The following is a 15,223-nucleotide window of genomic DNA, read 5'->3' as shown; positions in this document are numbered from 1 at the left end:
GTCCCGCACGGCGTGACGTCGACCAATCACGTCTGGTCCCACGTGTGAGTGACAAGACATTGCACCAATCAGAGTGAGGGAACGGCCTTTATTAGTCATATCGTAAACAGAACACGTCAATGTGTAAACTGAACACAACCCGCTCTCCTTTCTTTTCAATTGAATACCAAACGGAACGTAAGTTAATAAGGCGCTCCTGTTCAGGTTCGAGGACGCAGGTATAAAGACAGTGTCACAAAATGTCAACAAGTGAACCTTTGCTCACACAGGAGCGGGTGTAGGGACCCCAGCGTCTTCAAGTGCCCCACCTGAGCACGCAGCTTAAGCTTCAAATCCACACAAACTGCTCAACTCTTGAGGCGAGAGCCTGGCGTGATGCAAGGGAGTCCAACATTTCTCCCTGATGGACCAATGACGGCGGGTTGTTGTTGCTATAGTTTTGCTCGCCTGCTGGCCCGTGGTCGAACACCTCCACCGCTACATCCACGACACAGTCAACATTCCGGAGATGTCGCAGATTTTCGAGTGCCTTTTATTGGGGGGGTGAAATGGAATTTGGTTTATTGCCTGGTGGTGTTACTGAGACGGCGCTGCATGATGATGATGATGATGATGATGATGATGATGATGATCAAATTTGACTGAACACACACACAACACGTCCTGAACCAAAACAACCGCGGGTGCAGGATCATTTCCTCAGAGGTCTGGAGCAGAACCTGTTCAGGTGCTGAGGCGACTTGTTGCTGCGGAGGAACCAGGCTACAGCACGTGTCTGTGTTGGTGCGGGAGGCGGAACCTCTGGAATCCCCGTAGACGTGGCGACAGCCGACTCAGTGACACACCCTTGAACTGAAGGAAGGCTTGAAGTAAGGGGGGTACTGGGAGCAACTGGACTGCACTGGTGCCCATCAGGACATCCGGTCCCATCACAGCTCTGACCTGCAGCCGGCAGATGTGGGACAGCGAGGGTGGGGTTTCTGCGGGGGGGGGGGGGTGTTAGACACAGTTTACTCGTAGAGGCGTAGCTTTTTATATTTGTTAATGTACCAAAATGTGGGCGTGGCGTCCAGGTCATCTCTGCTCGTCTTCGACACAGAATTTCTCTCAAGGGGACGGCCATAGTTGACCAGTTGATGAACTCGAGCAGGTAATTGAGCACCTCACTGTGGGCCTCCTCCAACCTGGACATGGGTGAGGAGAGGAAGATCAGCTGATTCTGGAACACAACTTTAAGAAATTCAGGTATTTTTCAACCATGGACATGTTTTTCTAACTAATAAGACCAAGACTACGCCGACGGGAATCATAATGTGAGCTTTAAGTGGGTGGGGCTCAGCATGGATGCTTGCAAAAGGCAGCTGTGCATTTGTGGTCATCGCGTTCTCACTTCGTACTGGAACAATGGAAATAAAGTTCTAAGATAAATCTTTCTGACCCTAAAACCCAGAGAAATGAGGTCCAGGTTTGTCTTTAAACAGGGACAGGCAGGGTCCAGAACAAACCTGCTGCAGGAGCAGAAGCATGTCTGCACCTCTCAGGTGTGGCCGGAGTGCTGAGTCCTGCAGGGTGGAGGCGCTTTAGCGCAACAGAGTGAGAGCAGGTCACTGTACAGGTGCATCTGCTCCCACCTGCAGCGAGCCTCCGAGGACAGGACTGACAGCACAGTCACCTACCTGTCGTCGGTGTGACGTCAGACCCTGAGGAGAGGAGAGACTTACATGACAGGCTGAAGCAGCAAGGCAGGTTCCAGTCCCGCCGCCAGAAGCAGAGGAAGCCAGCAGTCGGCACATTCGACCTGACTGAGCGCCACGCAGAGCAGCTCTCTCAGTTCCTGCTGCTTTAACACCTTTTTCTCCCCATGGCCTGAAATAAAGGAGACCCTGGGTGCTCCCTCCCCTCGTGGTCGTGAGGAGCCCACAGTCAGCGTCACCACTCGTGGCAGAAAAATGCCATGACTCTCCTCCCCCAGTCCTGGTGGGGCAGAGTCCCCGCCCTCCTCCCCCGGTCCTGGTGGGGCAGAGTCCCCGCCCTCCTCCCCCGGTCCTGGTGGGGCAGAGTCCCCGCCCTCCTCCCCCGGTCCTGGTGGGGCAGAGTCCCCGCTCTCACTCTGTGGTCTTGGGATCCATCGGTGCTCCAGTATCAGCTGCAGCAGGCCTGGTTTGTCGGTGGCGAAGGCGTAAAACCAGTCCTCCTCTCTCAGTGTTGCGCCTGCGGCGATCAGCAACTTCACAGTTTCACTGCGAGAGAATTGAATCAAACTGTCAAGTCAAAGTCTGCACGTGCGGTGTGACTGAATCCGTCGCTCACTGACCTGCACGGGTTGAAAATGTTGCTCAAGGCGAGGGAGAGTGGGGAGCGGATGGCCAAGGTGTCCGTGCAGTCCTGGGCGTCTGGGCTAAAACCTTCCATCAAGAGCATCTCGATACTCTTGTTTTGCGGGGCGTGGACGGCCAAATAGAGCGGACTCACCATGCCGGGAGTGCGGTCGCAGGCACGATCGGTAGCAGCGATCAACCTCCTGAGGATACTGGACCGACACAATTACAGCAGATTAAGATTTTACTAACCAGATGAGAGGATCAGTGGGACTGCTGATGAGCAACAGGATCGTTAATTATCGATTTCAGTCGGTAGCAGTCGGTGTTATTTGGTGAGAGGTGACCTCGGCTCAGAGGAGTGGCTTTTATCAGGGCTCTCACACAGAATCACAACACCACCCGCCATCCTGAAGAGCCACGACTCCGGTTGGTGGAAATGTTTGATGAGCTCCTCGCCTCTGGACTATTTTGAGTTTCACGAGTTCTCGCTATCGTTAGAGAGGAGCCCAGCTGCAGAAACCCGATTTCCCTTTGTGACAAGAAACTTTAAATATTTTGACATTTTCTATCAGTTGATATCAGTTAGCACACTAGCACACTAGCACACCGCGATGAAAACTCTTTCCACGTGCCATGACAGGGGCTTCTGGTTTGTCCTGCAGTTTGCATCGGTTAGTGGGGGTCATAAAGGACTAAAGGGCCAAGAGACAGGTCTGGAAGACGCCATCTTGATTTAAAGATCTTAAGCTGGCCGTTACTTAGAGGACGTGTCCGTATCTGTGCAAACAGGAGGAAGCAGAAACGCCCAGTTGTGAGGTCCACTAACCCAAGTGCTAGCCTCCAAAGTGAGCCTTTTTTCTGTCACCTCACTTGTGTGTTGCATTGTTAAACACTCCTTCTTGTACAAGAAAATAAACTTAACTTAAACTTTGATTCTTGGGATCCAGTCTCTATCATTTAAAGGTCAAGAAGAAATCCTTGTGACCCACAGTGTCTCTAGAGTTGTCGAGGGTAACAAGTCGACGGGAGTTAAGACGCCCTCCTCGACAAAACGTCAATGAAAGACAAGTCGTACCCGCAGTGGCCGAACTCTGCAGCTGCATGAATAGGAAGCTGGGCCCAGTCCTGGCTGCAGGCCATGTTCGGGTCGGCTCCGTGATCCAACAGAAAATCCACTGCGGCTCCGTGGCCCTCCTGAGCAGAAATGAACAGCGGTGTGGCCAAATCAGCCGCCTGTGTGTTCACGTTGGCGCCTGAACACAAAAAAGACAACGTCCATTATGCTTTTTTAAAATTTACTTGGTTCTTAAGCAGCGATCAGCAGGTTGAGGATGGCGGCATAAAAACAGACGTGTTTACCGGCATTGACCAGGATCTCCAGACACTCCTGCTGTCCGTACTGTGAAGCCACAAAGAGAGGAGAGATCCTGTGGTCGTCTACGGCCTCCAGGTTGCACAACTTCGCCAGCAAACGCACAATTTCACTGTGACCCTTCAGGAGCAAAACACTTGCTTTGTTAGTGGTTGGGTTGATAAAGTGAGCGGGTGAAGCCTGCAGGTGAAGAACAAAGCTAACGCAGATATTCCTCCAACCTGCATTCTTTCTAATGGCCAGCAGGGGGCAACTGACTGGTAACGAGAGGAAGTCAGTTTAGAGAGCAGAAGTCAATGAACACTACTGTTCGCCCGATTTAGTTCACCAATAAACATTTTCCTAATGAGTGGATTCCGAATGAAGCCTCATCCACATCAACCTCTTAGACTCATGGTGTGACTGAACTAAATTGGGTTGTTGTTTTATTTAAGAAATAAAAGACAAACGCCGTTGACGGCCAGGGTTAACAGCTCGAACAGAGCGATCCCCCGCTACCTTGTAGACAGCTTGATGAAGGGAGGTCCAGCAGGATGCGGTATGGATTCTGTTGACCTCTGCACCTTCACGGACCAGCAGCTCCACAACATCCTTGTGCCCGCCGTCCACAGCTGTCGGACAACAAGCACCAGCTGATGAGTACTCTGGACCAAGTCAGCGGGATTCTGGTGAAACGTGAGTGTTGTACCAGCATAGAGGGGGCAGGAGAGGTCGTTGGTTAGCTGGTCCACGTCGGCGTGTGCCTTCAGGAGGAGACGGACCACCTTCAGGTGTCCGCGCTGCGCTGCCAGGTAACACGCTGACTCTCCTTCATGTGACAGACCGTTCACATAGGCCCTGCGGCTGGAGGAGGAGCCTGCTGCTGCAGACGACCAGGAGACAAGACGACTGATCCCTCAGCGGAGAAATTCATGTCACAGCAGCTCAAAAGAGCAGTTTGGGGTGGAGGTGAGCGATGGAGGAAGTTACAGACAATAACACATGATGGCGGTTTGATAGGCACAACAGTGCTGGAGAAATATCTCGATATATCTGAACCTGGGAATAAAGAATTCGGCTGACACGTGTCTTTCCATTACCCCTCCTAATCAATATTATTCTCCTGGAAAAGTAGGGACTGACTGTGCAGCTTAAAGGGCTGAAGCAACAAACTCTTTAGTCAGAAATTTCCAATCATAGCTTCTGAAGTAAAGCAACAAAGTACTTATACTTTGTTAGTGTCCACTGAACTCCAGACCTGAGTGTGTTAACTTTCTTACCGGCGACAGCAGCCAGAAGCTCCCGCACACACCCGTCACTTCCAGCGGCGGCCGCCTCATGGAGGGCCAGCCAGCCGCGGTTGTCCCGACAGTCCACACTGAGGCCCGCCTTTATCAGCCTCCTCAGCCGCCTTCTGTTGCCATCACGAGCCGCGGCGGCGACACTGGACACGGTGTCCCTGTAGCACTCCGTGAAATCCATCCCAGCCTCCACGAAAGCAGCTCCACGGCGAGCTACTCCGCGTCCCCAGCAGCCGGAAGACGCCGGGCTGACATGGGCTAAACAACCACCGAGCTAACGCTGCCCGCTCCCGGTGCCGCTGCCTTTGAGTCACCGCGGAACACAGAACATTACGGTCAGAAATACCGCTAAAGTAGCCTCAATATCGTAGTTTAATTCTGTTAATGCGCGGATTAGAGTGTCACGGTTTATTTACACTGTTGGTTTACTGCGTTTAATCTGTGAGACGGACCTAACTGGAGTCGCGCGTTCATGACGTCACACTCCTTCCCTCAGCTAGACGTGCTGCGGGGTTTCTCTTGTTTGTTTTTTTTAGCGTCCCCTCATTTAACACCGATCCGAGCCGCTGACTGAGTTCAGCGGCCCGGTTTGGACACGACAGACGACATGCGAGGACAGAAGTCGAGGAACCCGCGAGGAAAAAGCTAACTGACGGTTTCAGCTTCGGAAGAAAAAAAAAATCAAGGTAAACGTCAATAGGAGCGTCATGACAGCCATCGACATCGCGTCTTTACATGATGCTTCTAGATTTTTGGCTTCATATCTAGTCGTAATGGAGATTAAATAGACTTGGAATTTTAAATAAATGGATTATACAGTTTGTTTTTAATTTAAGTTATAAATAATAGTACTGGCAGCTCTCATTGCACATGCTAGCATTGGTGTATTAGCCCCAGCATAGGCTGTTCCTTCCTTTTCATATTTTGCAGTAATTGTTTGGGGTTATGTAATAAACGCAGTACAGAAATACACAGTAATATTCTATTTATTCATTGCAGCCTCAAAAAGGAATTGGGATTAAAATCATGTTGTGACCCATGGAAATGATGGTTGTATGACTGTGTTTGGTAGCGATGTGTCTCTCGTCTGTCTTGTCTTGTCTCATCATCCTCCTCTTATCCGGTGGGTCTGGGTCGTGGGGGCAGCAGCCTCAGCAAGGAAGCCCAGACTGTCCTCTCCCAGCCACGTCCACCAGCTCTTCCAGGGGAATCCCGAGGCGTTCCCAGGCCAGCCAAGAGAAAAATCCCTCCAGCGTGTCCTGGGTCGGCCCCGAGGCCTCCTCTCAGTGGGACACGCTTGGAACACCTCCCTCAGGAGGTGTTCCAGGAGGCATCCTCACCAGATGTCCGAACCACCTCCACTGACTCCTCTACCTGGAGGAGCAGCAGCTCTACTCTGAGTCCCTCCTGAAGGACTGAGCTTCTCACCCTGTCTCTGAGGGAGAGTCCAGCCAGCCAGCGGAGGAAACTCATTTCGGCCGCTTGTATTCGTGATCTCGTTCTTTCGGTCATCACCCAGAGCTCCTGACCACAGGTGAGGGTTGGAACAGAGATTTACCGGTAAATCAAGAGCTTCGCCCTTTGGCTAAGCTCCCTCTTCACCACGGCGGACTGGTTTAGCACCCGCATCACTGCGGACACCACCCCAATCCACCTGTCAATCTCCCGCTCCATCCTACCCTCACTCAAGAACAAGATCCTGAGTTACTTGAACTCCTCCACCTGAGGCAGGACCTCCCCCCGACTCAGAGTGGGCAGGCCACCCTTTTCCAGCTGAGGACCATGGCCTCAGACTTGGAGGTGCTGATTCTCATCCCGGCCGCTTCACATTCGGCTGAGAGCTGGAGATCGTGGCCTGATGGAGCTGAGAGGACCACGTCATCTGCAAAAAGCAGAGGCGACAGAGAGGACGTCGTCTCTGGGAGCAATTTGCAACTTTCTAAACTTTTAAAACAGAACATATTGACGGACATTGAAACAGAAATGTGTGAACGTTGTGCCTGCGGGTCACATTTTGAATGCCAGTAAGAATTTGAGGACTTTTTCAGCTTCGACTCTGTGCAGTCGATGTGTGTCTGCGAATCTCTGCTGTTTCTGAGGTGTCACCTTCTGAAACTGATCTGCTTATCTTTCCTGACGGAGGCCCTCATGAGTCCGCCATCGACCATCAGAGATTTACAGTCAGATGAGACTTTGTGTTTTCACAGCTTTAGGCTGATTTTTGGGCTTTTCTGTCAAGCATGCTGGCAGGTTTTTGGCTCAGATGGCATCCCGTTCTCTCTCACTGGCCTCTCCTGAGTGACCTCCCTTCTGTCCCTGTGGCCTTGGCAGGATCATGGTGGACCTTGCTGTGAAGAGCGATGCTGCTTGGGTCTGCCAGTCTCAGGGGCGCCACCTAGCTGACATCCTGCATCCTGTTGATATCAAAGATGAAGGTGAAGAGGAGCCAAGTCAGTCAGAGGGAGACCAGACAAAACGGTATGAGTCCTGAGAGGAACACGCCCACTAAATACACCTGTAGTCCATTGTCTGCAGAACCAGACATGAGGAAAGAGACCCTTGTCGAGGGAGCTGAGCCCCACGCTAGTTAGCTTAGCACAAGAAGTGATCTCTTAATAAGCGCATTCCCCTAAATGTTGTGTGTGGGAACTGGAGATGTGGTACCAGTGATGCTGCTGTATGTCACTAGTTTGTGTGAAGGCTAAGGTGGATGGACACACCTCGCCACGCCTTCTACTGATAGACTCTGGCGTTGGTCTCCCAGGGGGGATCCAGTTCTCTTAGAGCAGACGGAGGAAGGGTCTCCCTGCGTCCTGACCCTCCGCTGCAGCCCCGACTCCCCGGCAGCCATCAGCCGTCTGCTGCTCATCAGCGAGGCTCGAATCATGGAGGTTTACCGGCAGACGGGTGAATACTGTGGGACGGTGCAGGGGGTCAGGCATGGCGGCGCCCAGCTGGATGGGTAAATACACGCTCATGCACACGCGCAGTTATCACCATAAATCACAGCGATATCATTTCGCCTGTTATCAGGATCATACAAAACGTGATGATTGAATACCTAATTATGAATAAAAATGTGTGACACCTGCTGTCACGGAGGGATCGGGAGGAAACACCCATCTTCCCCGCCTCTTTATTATTAATTATTAATTATAATATTGATTCCTCATCATGACGCTGTGATGTCAGACCTCCACTCAGTGTCTTGTGAACAACAGTGAGCCAGTAAACTGTCATATATGTTCTAATGAATATGAGATGGTACTTTAGTGGTGAAACCTGCCATTTTTCGTATCCAAGCAGATGTTGAAGCGCTCTCTCCTTTGTGGTTGACAGTGGCAGCAGGGGGCCTTTCTACAGGAAGCAGCTGATCCTGGAGGAGCCGTCGTCCGCCTGTGAAGTGAAGGTGAGCTGCTTTCCACCGCACCAAAGGCTGTAGCTCAAGTATCTCTGAAGGCTCCATGTGGGTCTATGAACAAAATCCTGGGAATTTATCTTGAAAATGTCCCAAAATAGACAGTGGGAAGTGTAAGCCTGCAGCTGGTTCGACTAACGCCAGTAAAAACACAACTCAAATACTGACTTTAGATTTTTGCAGCTTCTTGTAACCGTTGGACTGTTCTTGCGCCCCCCCGCTCGCTGTCCCAGCTGCTCTCCCTGGCTGGTAGAAGTAACATCTTGGTGTGTCGGGTCGTGGTGGGTCTCCGGCCGCTGCCGTGCTGCCCGGTCCGCGGCGCCGGCATCGACATGCAGCAGGTGCAGAGTCTGGTGGACGAGATGGGGACGAGCCTCTCCCCCGGAGCCCAGAGCCTTATGGACATGGTGCACATCCAGCAGAAGGTGGGAGTTTACTGCCCCCTGCAGGTGATGTGGCATAAAGGCAACAATGTCCCTTCACTGGTTTGAGTTGAAATGATCAATCACCCAGAAAGTTTAGTTTGCCTTCCCCCCGCTTGAATTCCGTGTGGCGCCACAATGCAGGAGGAGTCAGCCACACGTACTTCTGAGATCGGAGCTAATGGACGCTGACGGCGAACCACAGCAAAACTGCCCTCAAACATCCATTCACAAGCGCATATTTCAATAAAACCCAGTGAATCGAACTGTTGGCTGCAGCATAAATATCATCTCTGGCCATGTTCATCTCCAGAACCAGACCAGCACACTGGACAGCTTCCTGCCTCTCCTGATGGGCGGCGGTGGCAGCGGCGTTCTCTCTGCTCTGGCTCGCGGAGGTCACATCCCCCCGGCAGGAGGTCACAACCCGCCCCAGCCTGCACACCCCGAGGTAGCACTCTGAGCTTTCATGTTTCCGTGACGTCAGGTGAACGAAGTAGAAACAGAGGGACGGTGGCGTTGGGTGGACAGTGGGACCGAGCAGCCAATCACAAACTCTTGCATCGGCACTGAACGTCTAAGCCAGGCTCATTTTTCTTCTCGGCGACACCTCGATATGAGGAATGTCTGCTGGGAACATGTTAGCGGTAGCAGTAGCCTGTTAGCTTGTTTGAGGTCGCACACATGCCCAGCCTATCCTAGCACTGCAGCACAACTGAGATGTGACAGTCAGCTGCTTCAGGACGAGATCCAGCGCGTTAGAGGTCCTAGCACAGAAACCGGCCGCCGTCTGATATCAACTTCAACCTTCAGGAAAAAAAACATTTGAATATTTGGTGCCCTTCTGTGTCATTAGCCTCCACAGGGCTTGGCAGGTGAAGCACCGCCGGCTCAGAATGGAGCGACGTCAGACGGCTCCACCTCCCCCGCCGACGTAGCGCTGTGTCACGTCAACACCAGCAACACATGTAAAGAAGGTAGCGAAGACGAGCCTGCTGGTTGAACACGTCGCGTGAGTAAAGTTAGAATCCGAGGGAACTACGATTTGCCATTTACACAAAATCTGTTTGTAGTGAGCGGAGGCCCGGCGAGCTACGCCCAGCTGGCAGAGATGATGTCACACTTCCTGAAAGGGCAGTCACATGGTCAGGCGTTGAGCCCCTCCGCTGAGCTTCTGCCCATGCTCCAAAACATCTGTGGTCAGGTGACACAGCTGAGACTGGACGATGCTGCAGCTGCGGCCGAGAAGGAGAAGACCATGAGAAACGGCACGTGGTACGTTCTGCTCAACCATGTGCTGAGAACAACTCGCCACGGATTCTCAGAGGACATGTCCGTCAATGCTGACGTTTAAAAAAAAAAGAAAAAAAAAGTCATTGTTCAGGTTGAAGTAGAATGACAAACAGGCCCAGGTGATACCATGAAATACAGGTCATAGTTTCATCCCTGGCACAGGGGAGGCTGAACGTTCTGCCCCAGTTGGTCCACGAAACATCTGCTCCCATCAGGCGACATTATGTTGATGTACAACCAGTGGCTCCACCTGGTGTCAGGGAGACGTTCCTGCTGGATTAATAGACAGCAGGGAGAATCATTCAGAAATGAAAACGCATTATAATGGCAAGACAAAGATAAAACAAATTAAATCGATTTTCATAAATGTGGAAAGGTAAAGAGAAAGGAAGTAGATAAGCAGAGAGTTGTTCAGAAGGCCTGTCTGGTATCAGCAGAGCAGGGAGGGTGACAGGAGGACAACAGGCTCCATTCACCAACACGCCAGCGCCTTTGACACGGTGAAATGTTGTAAAACGTCACCAACCGAACCAAGGAGGTTTTCCTGTCAACACAGACGCAGAGACTGGCCATCAGCTGATGTGAGTTAGCTGACATTAGTCTCAGCCGGGAGAGACCGTCTCTGAAGCGCTGCCACCAACTTTAGCCTGATAAATGAGGCTCTTTGTGAGAGCGGAGCTGCACATGTGGGCGGGCAGTCAGCTGAGCTCACATCGCCGAGACGACGGCAGCTGAGCGGTACGTCCTCACCGTAACCCACCCGACTTACGACCACACGCTAGGGTATCTGAGAAATCAAACATGTTTTTAGCAGCTTGTTTGTGTGATGGACTGTCTTCTATTGATACTTCGGTGTTGGTTTTCTAAATTTCCCAGAATGCTTTGATTTGTGAAGCTGAGAATCCTTGAAGGAAACAAAGCCGCAAATATATCGGATTCTTTTTACAACAGTTTTTCTTGCTCTCTTGGATAATTCTGTATATAAATCTGTGTAATGTTTCCATTTCCCCTGTTTGGTGTGAATTTGATGCCACAGCACCACAGGTGCAAATTAATGCCTCCACTCGGGAAAGGGCGGCTGCTGTCTGAGCGGTGGGTGTGTCCTGCAGCGGTGCTGCACGCCTGCACATTGACCTACTTGTAGGTTTTGGAAAGTTCCCATTGGGGAAACGTCCCACTTCCAATTTAAGGACTTATACATGACGACAACAAACAGGCAACGTGGTCTCCACTGGGAAGTCTGCTCTATTTCTGTCAGACAACAGGAAAAGCTCTTCATCACCCGATCACCCCACACGGGGACGAACTCCAGCTCAGCAGGGTCGAAATGTCAGCGTTAAGCTGGAAGAGTTTGACAGGCATGCAAACACAAGAAACGCTTAAGAAGCTGGAAAAAGAGGAAAAGAGATGTTTTGTAAAGCATCTTTGAATTTTCCTTCAGGTGGTCAGACTGAAACAAAGTCAGCTGTGTGACTGTGGTCAAAGGGTTGAGGTCAGAGGAAGACGACGGTCGGTGTTGACCGTGCGAGGCTGGTTCAGCTTGTTTTCTCTGTCAGAGTTCACTTAAGTCCTTCCCACTCCAACTAAAAACGCTTTTCTGTTCTCACCTTGAGGCCTGAGTCAAGGTCACGCAGGTTGGTGTTGGATTGTCACCAAATTTCTGTCGAGAAGGACACAAGAACACATTCAGTCAGAACCTCAACTCTTGAGTTCAGAGTTCTTTTCTGAGGGTTTTCTGTGGAGAATCAGACCTCTCCAAGTCTGGACTGTCACCACTCGGGTTTCCATCCAAATTTATTTTACAGTTCAACCAAACTGCCTGAAATTTGATATAAAGTGCAAATTTCTGCATGTTGGCATCCATTGCTGTTACACAGTGTTAGGTACAGAATGTATTAAGTAAAGGTCTGTGTCTCCACCTTGAAGGGAGTTGGACTCAGCCATGGAGCGCCGTTTGGAGGAGATGGAGAAAAGGCTGAAGGAGCATGTGGACCGCCGCCTGGATGCTCTGGAGCAGAAGCTGGAGAAGGCTCTGCTGAGCGCCCTGCCGTTGGTCGCCCTCAACCAGGGAACCATGAGTAACCCATCGGGAGGAGCAGCAGTCATCAGACCTTCGGACCAGAGCGCCCAGACCTCGGCCATGCGCTGAGTCCAGTCCCACTAACATGAGCTGGCGGTCTTCTGATCCTCCTGAGCGGAGGCAGACGCCAACAATCAGAAGAATAACCACGCTAAAACATGCTAAAGCAGACATGCCAGGGGTCTTAGCCATGATTCATCCACCCTCCCTGCTCACCAACTAAATGTCACAGCGCACAAAATCCAGTAGAGATATTAAAGATTTTATAAAAATTAATTATTCAGTTGTCACAGGAAGTGGAAACATCCGATCATAACAACGAAGGGCCCCATCTTGTTAACAATTGACGTAAACATTACGCTTATTGGATCCATCAAGCTTGAGCTTCATGTTTTACACTCCAAACCAATAGGATGCAACAAAAAGGAGTGGTTAAGTAAGTAAATGCTAACTAGTTTAGCATGAGCTAAACAAAACTCCATTAACCAGTTGATTTACTCACAAGAGTCAGTTAGTGACCAGAGGAATAAAATCGCTGTCTCGCCTGTCTGTCGGTTTGGTCCGGTTTCATTGCCGCTGGGGCGTACGGTCGGCGACGCGTTGGCAAAGTACGAGTTGCTGAGGATGCTTCGTGTTACAGTGTCGCTGCTTGACTTAGCAAATGGTTTCAAGAGACGATGCAGGCCTTTAATAGCTTTGTACGAATAAAATGATTCCCTTAAAGATCGTACATTTGTGTAGAAATAAATAATCCAACATGGCTGCCACAGGATGTACGCAACAGTGACAGCAAACAATGAGGAAACAGCTTTGGTGACACTGCGAAAATGAGTGAAGTTTCCTTTCACCGGATAAATTGGAAGTGTGTAACTTGAACTACAGCCTCTGTGACGGTTACTGATTATGTTTTATCTCTGGGATAAGTAGCAAGTGAATGTCTCATAAACTTGAAAACGTAACGCGTCGTTCAATGAACCTCAACCTCATCCCAGTCAGATATTTATGTCAGAAGTACGTCAACGTCAAACAAAAGGCCACAAAGCAACACTGTTTTAAAAACCAGGTTTCAGAGGAAATAACGGGAAGCTTGTCACAGAAATATTAGCAAGATGAGACCTTTTCTTGGTTATTGGCAGGTTTTATCGAAACATGAACGTATATGCAACACCAGCTCACATCAGGTCTCCTGATCCAGTTGTATCTCGTCTACTTTTTTCACACTATGTACTGTAACGGATCTGGTGTGACGTGTTTCACCTAATCATGCCAGCACTGTTTATTTTGGCTTGAAACTTGTATTAAGATTAAATATGGCACTGTAATGTTAAAATAATGTTTATGTCTGTAACATACAACTGCCTATATAAGATGTTTGACGTGTGATGTTAATAGTTTTAATAATGTAATAAAAATCTATTTATACAGATTGTTTTTTTGTTTTTGTTGTTGAAGTTTTATCCTCAGCACTTTTTGAAAAAAAGTAGGCCAGAAAAATTCATGAAAGCCTGAACAGGAAAGAAAGACAATACTCCCAGTTAATGCTTGAAGCTTGTGGTGTCCCTAAGCAAAGATCAGAATGTTTCGGTCATGAGAATTTAGCCGTTATAAATATTAAAAGTGTTTGGTATCACCCATTCCCAGTGGAATCATAAACTTCACTGTTATCCCAGTTTTCAGCCACTAATAAATTGATAGAAACATACGAGAGATGTTTCCATACTGGGCAGATTTTGAAAATCAATTAAAGCTGAGCTTGAATAAATAAAGCATTTTTAATTTATATTGTTAAATATTCGTCGTTGTCCTACACAGCTAAAATGTATGCTTACAAATGTGTCCATCAAGCAATTTCTCGCATCATGACATCCACCCGTTTGCCAGTCTCCAACTTTAAGCGGGCTGTATGTTTGCTGAGACATATTCGTTAGCTAGTGGCTAACGGTATTAATGAACGTTTGCCATGCCATAGTACCACAATTATGGTCCCATTGCCTCAAATGTACGAACATACTGGCAACTGATTATGTGGCCTCTGACACCAGGAGTAGTGTTAGCCAAGTTTGCTAATATGACGTTAGCTAATGTATATTTTGATTATCTTGGTTTTATGACAGCAAACCGGAAAAGCCTTGCTAGAATAACTTTACTTTATACTGCAGATGTAACGTTAGCTTTCCAGCAGTCATATTTATTTTTTCAAAGAATACCAGGATAACAAGTTATCCATTGGCATCCATGTTGCCGCTGCCAAGTTTTAATGCAGTTACCAGCTGAACATCGGGCCTTTCCTTTATACAACATAATAAAGGCCTCGCTTTATCCTGCCTCCTAATGTTATTTCCCACCTGAGGATCACATTGCGATACAGCAGTCAGACATCTAAAATGTCAGCTTTTTTCTTCAGCGTTACATCAAAATATAAGAGAAATTACAGAAGCAGATATGGCAACGTGACAAGCAGATCAGTTTAGTGTCTTTCCTTGGGCTCCAACGGTGGATATTTTGGACCAAAGTGAAACCAAAGATTTGCTGATTTTTTTTTAAAATTAATATTCAATGTGGACAAAGAATGGCAGTTAGAGGAAAATGTTTCTGAAGAATTTCCCGAAAGGAACCCGTTCCTGCCAAGCCTTCCACTGACTCGTAAATGGGTCGGCAATGAACTGTCATGGTCACTGAAACTGTGGAGAACTACACAGCGAGACCATCTGAAGTGAATCCTGCTGCACCGACAGCCTCTTTCCTAAAAATGTTAGGAAACAGCAATGTTGGATGCCAAAACTATGAACCCAGGGCTCTGAGCTGAGTCACCAGCAATTAATTGGGTTGGAGATCACATAAGTAGGACACCAAATTATAAAATGATGTGTGCATGTTTTGTAAGGCATGTGGTGGGCAGACAGCATCCGAGACTTCTGGGAGAAAATCTGCTCTTTTAATCAGGACCAAACTTATCTGCTCTTGTTGAAACTCCAGAGGACATTTCAGGATGAAGACAATTAAATTTAAACTCCTTTCAACCCAGCTTTTCCAAGAG

At 49.1% G+C, this 15,223-nt stretch overlaps 2 protein-coding genes across 4 annotated transcripts; one reads left to right on the top strand and one right to left on the bottom strand.

Moving 5' to 3' along the window:
* Positions 1-74: 74 nt before the first annotated feature.
* Positions 75-5,482, bottom strand: asb3 (ankyrin repeat and SOCS box containing 3). Of its 2 annotated transcripts, none has more exons than XM_086196053.1 (10): positions 4,953-5,482; positions 4,382-4,552; positions 4,192-4,304; positions 3,681-3,813; positions 3,397-3,574; positions 2,315-2,530; positions 2,104-2,240; positions 1,722-2,031; positions 1,051-1,184; positions 75-980 (listed from the first exon to the last, which is right to left on the bottom strand). In XM_086196053.1, exons 1-10 carry the CDS (start codon positions 5,152-5,154, stop codon positions 763-765), a joined length of 1,812 nt encoding a protein of 603 aa, XP_086052179.1. In that variant the 5' UTR covers positions 5,155-5,482; the 3' UTR covers positions 75-762. The 2 variants fall into 2 exon arrangements, with proteins under 2 accessions (XP_086052179.1, XP_086052178.1); XM_086196052.1 differs by having other exon boundaries at positions 4,382-4,555; positions 4,953-5,480.
* Positions 4,490-13,622, top strand: c23h10orf88 (chromosome 23 C10orf88 homolog). Of its 2 annotated transcripts, none has more exons than XM_086196055.1 (9): positions 4,490-4,641; positions 7,305-7,451; positions 7,738-7,935; positions 8,313-8,382; positions 8,625-8,816; positions 9,127-9,264; positions 9,670-9,790; positions 9,887-10,088; positions 12,033-13,622. In XM_086196055.1, exons 2-9 carry the CDS (start codon positions 7,309-7,311, stop codon positions 12,253-12,255), a joined length of 1,287 nt encoding a protein of 428 aa, XP_086052181.1. In that variant the 5' UTR covers positions 4,490-4,641; positions 7,305-7,308; the 3' UTR covers positions 12,256-13,622. The 2 variants fall into 2 exon arrangements, with proteins under 2 accessions (XP_086052181.1, XP_086052180.1); XM_086196054.1 differs by lacking the exon at positions 4,490-4,641 and adding an exon at positions 5,435-5,659.
* The last annotated feature ends 1,601 nt before the right edge of the window (positions 13,623-15,223 follow it).

The sequence above is a fragment of the Aulostomus chinensis genome, chromosome 23 (genome assembly GCF_037954235.1).
Source record: "Aulostomus chinensis isolate RoL2024-O1b breed Wild chromosome 23, RoL_Achi_v1.0, whole genome shotgun sequence".
Lineage (NCBI taxonomy): Eukaryota > Metazoa > Chordata > Actinopteri > Syngnathiformes > Aulostomidae > Aulostomus > Aulostomus chinensis.
The sequence above is the reverse complement of the archived record's forward strand: the minus strand, read 5'-3'. Positions and strand labels throughout refer to the sequence as shown.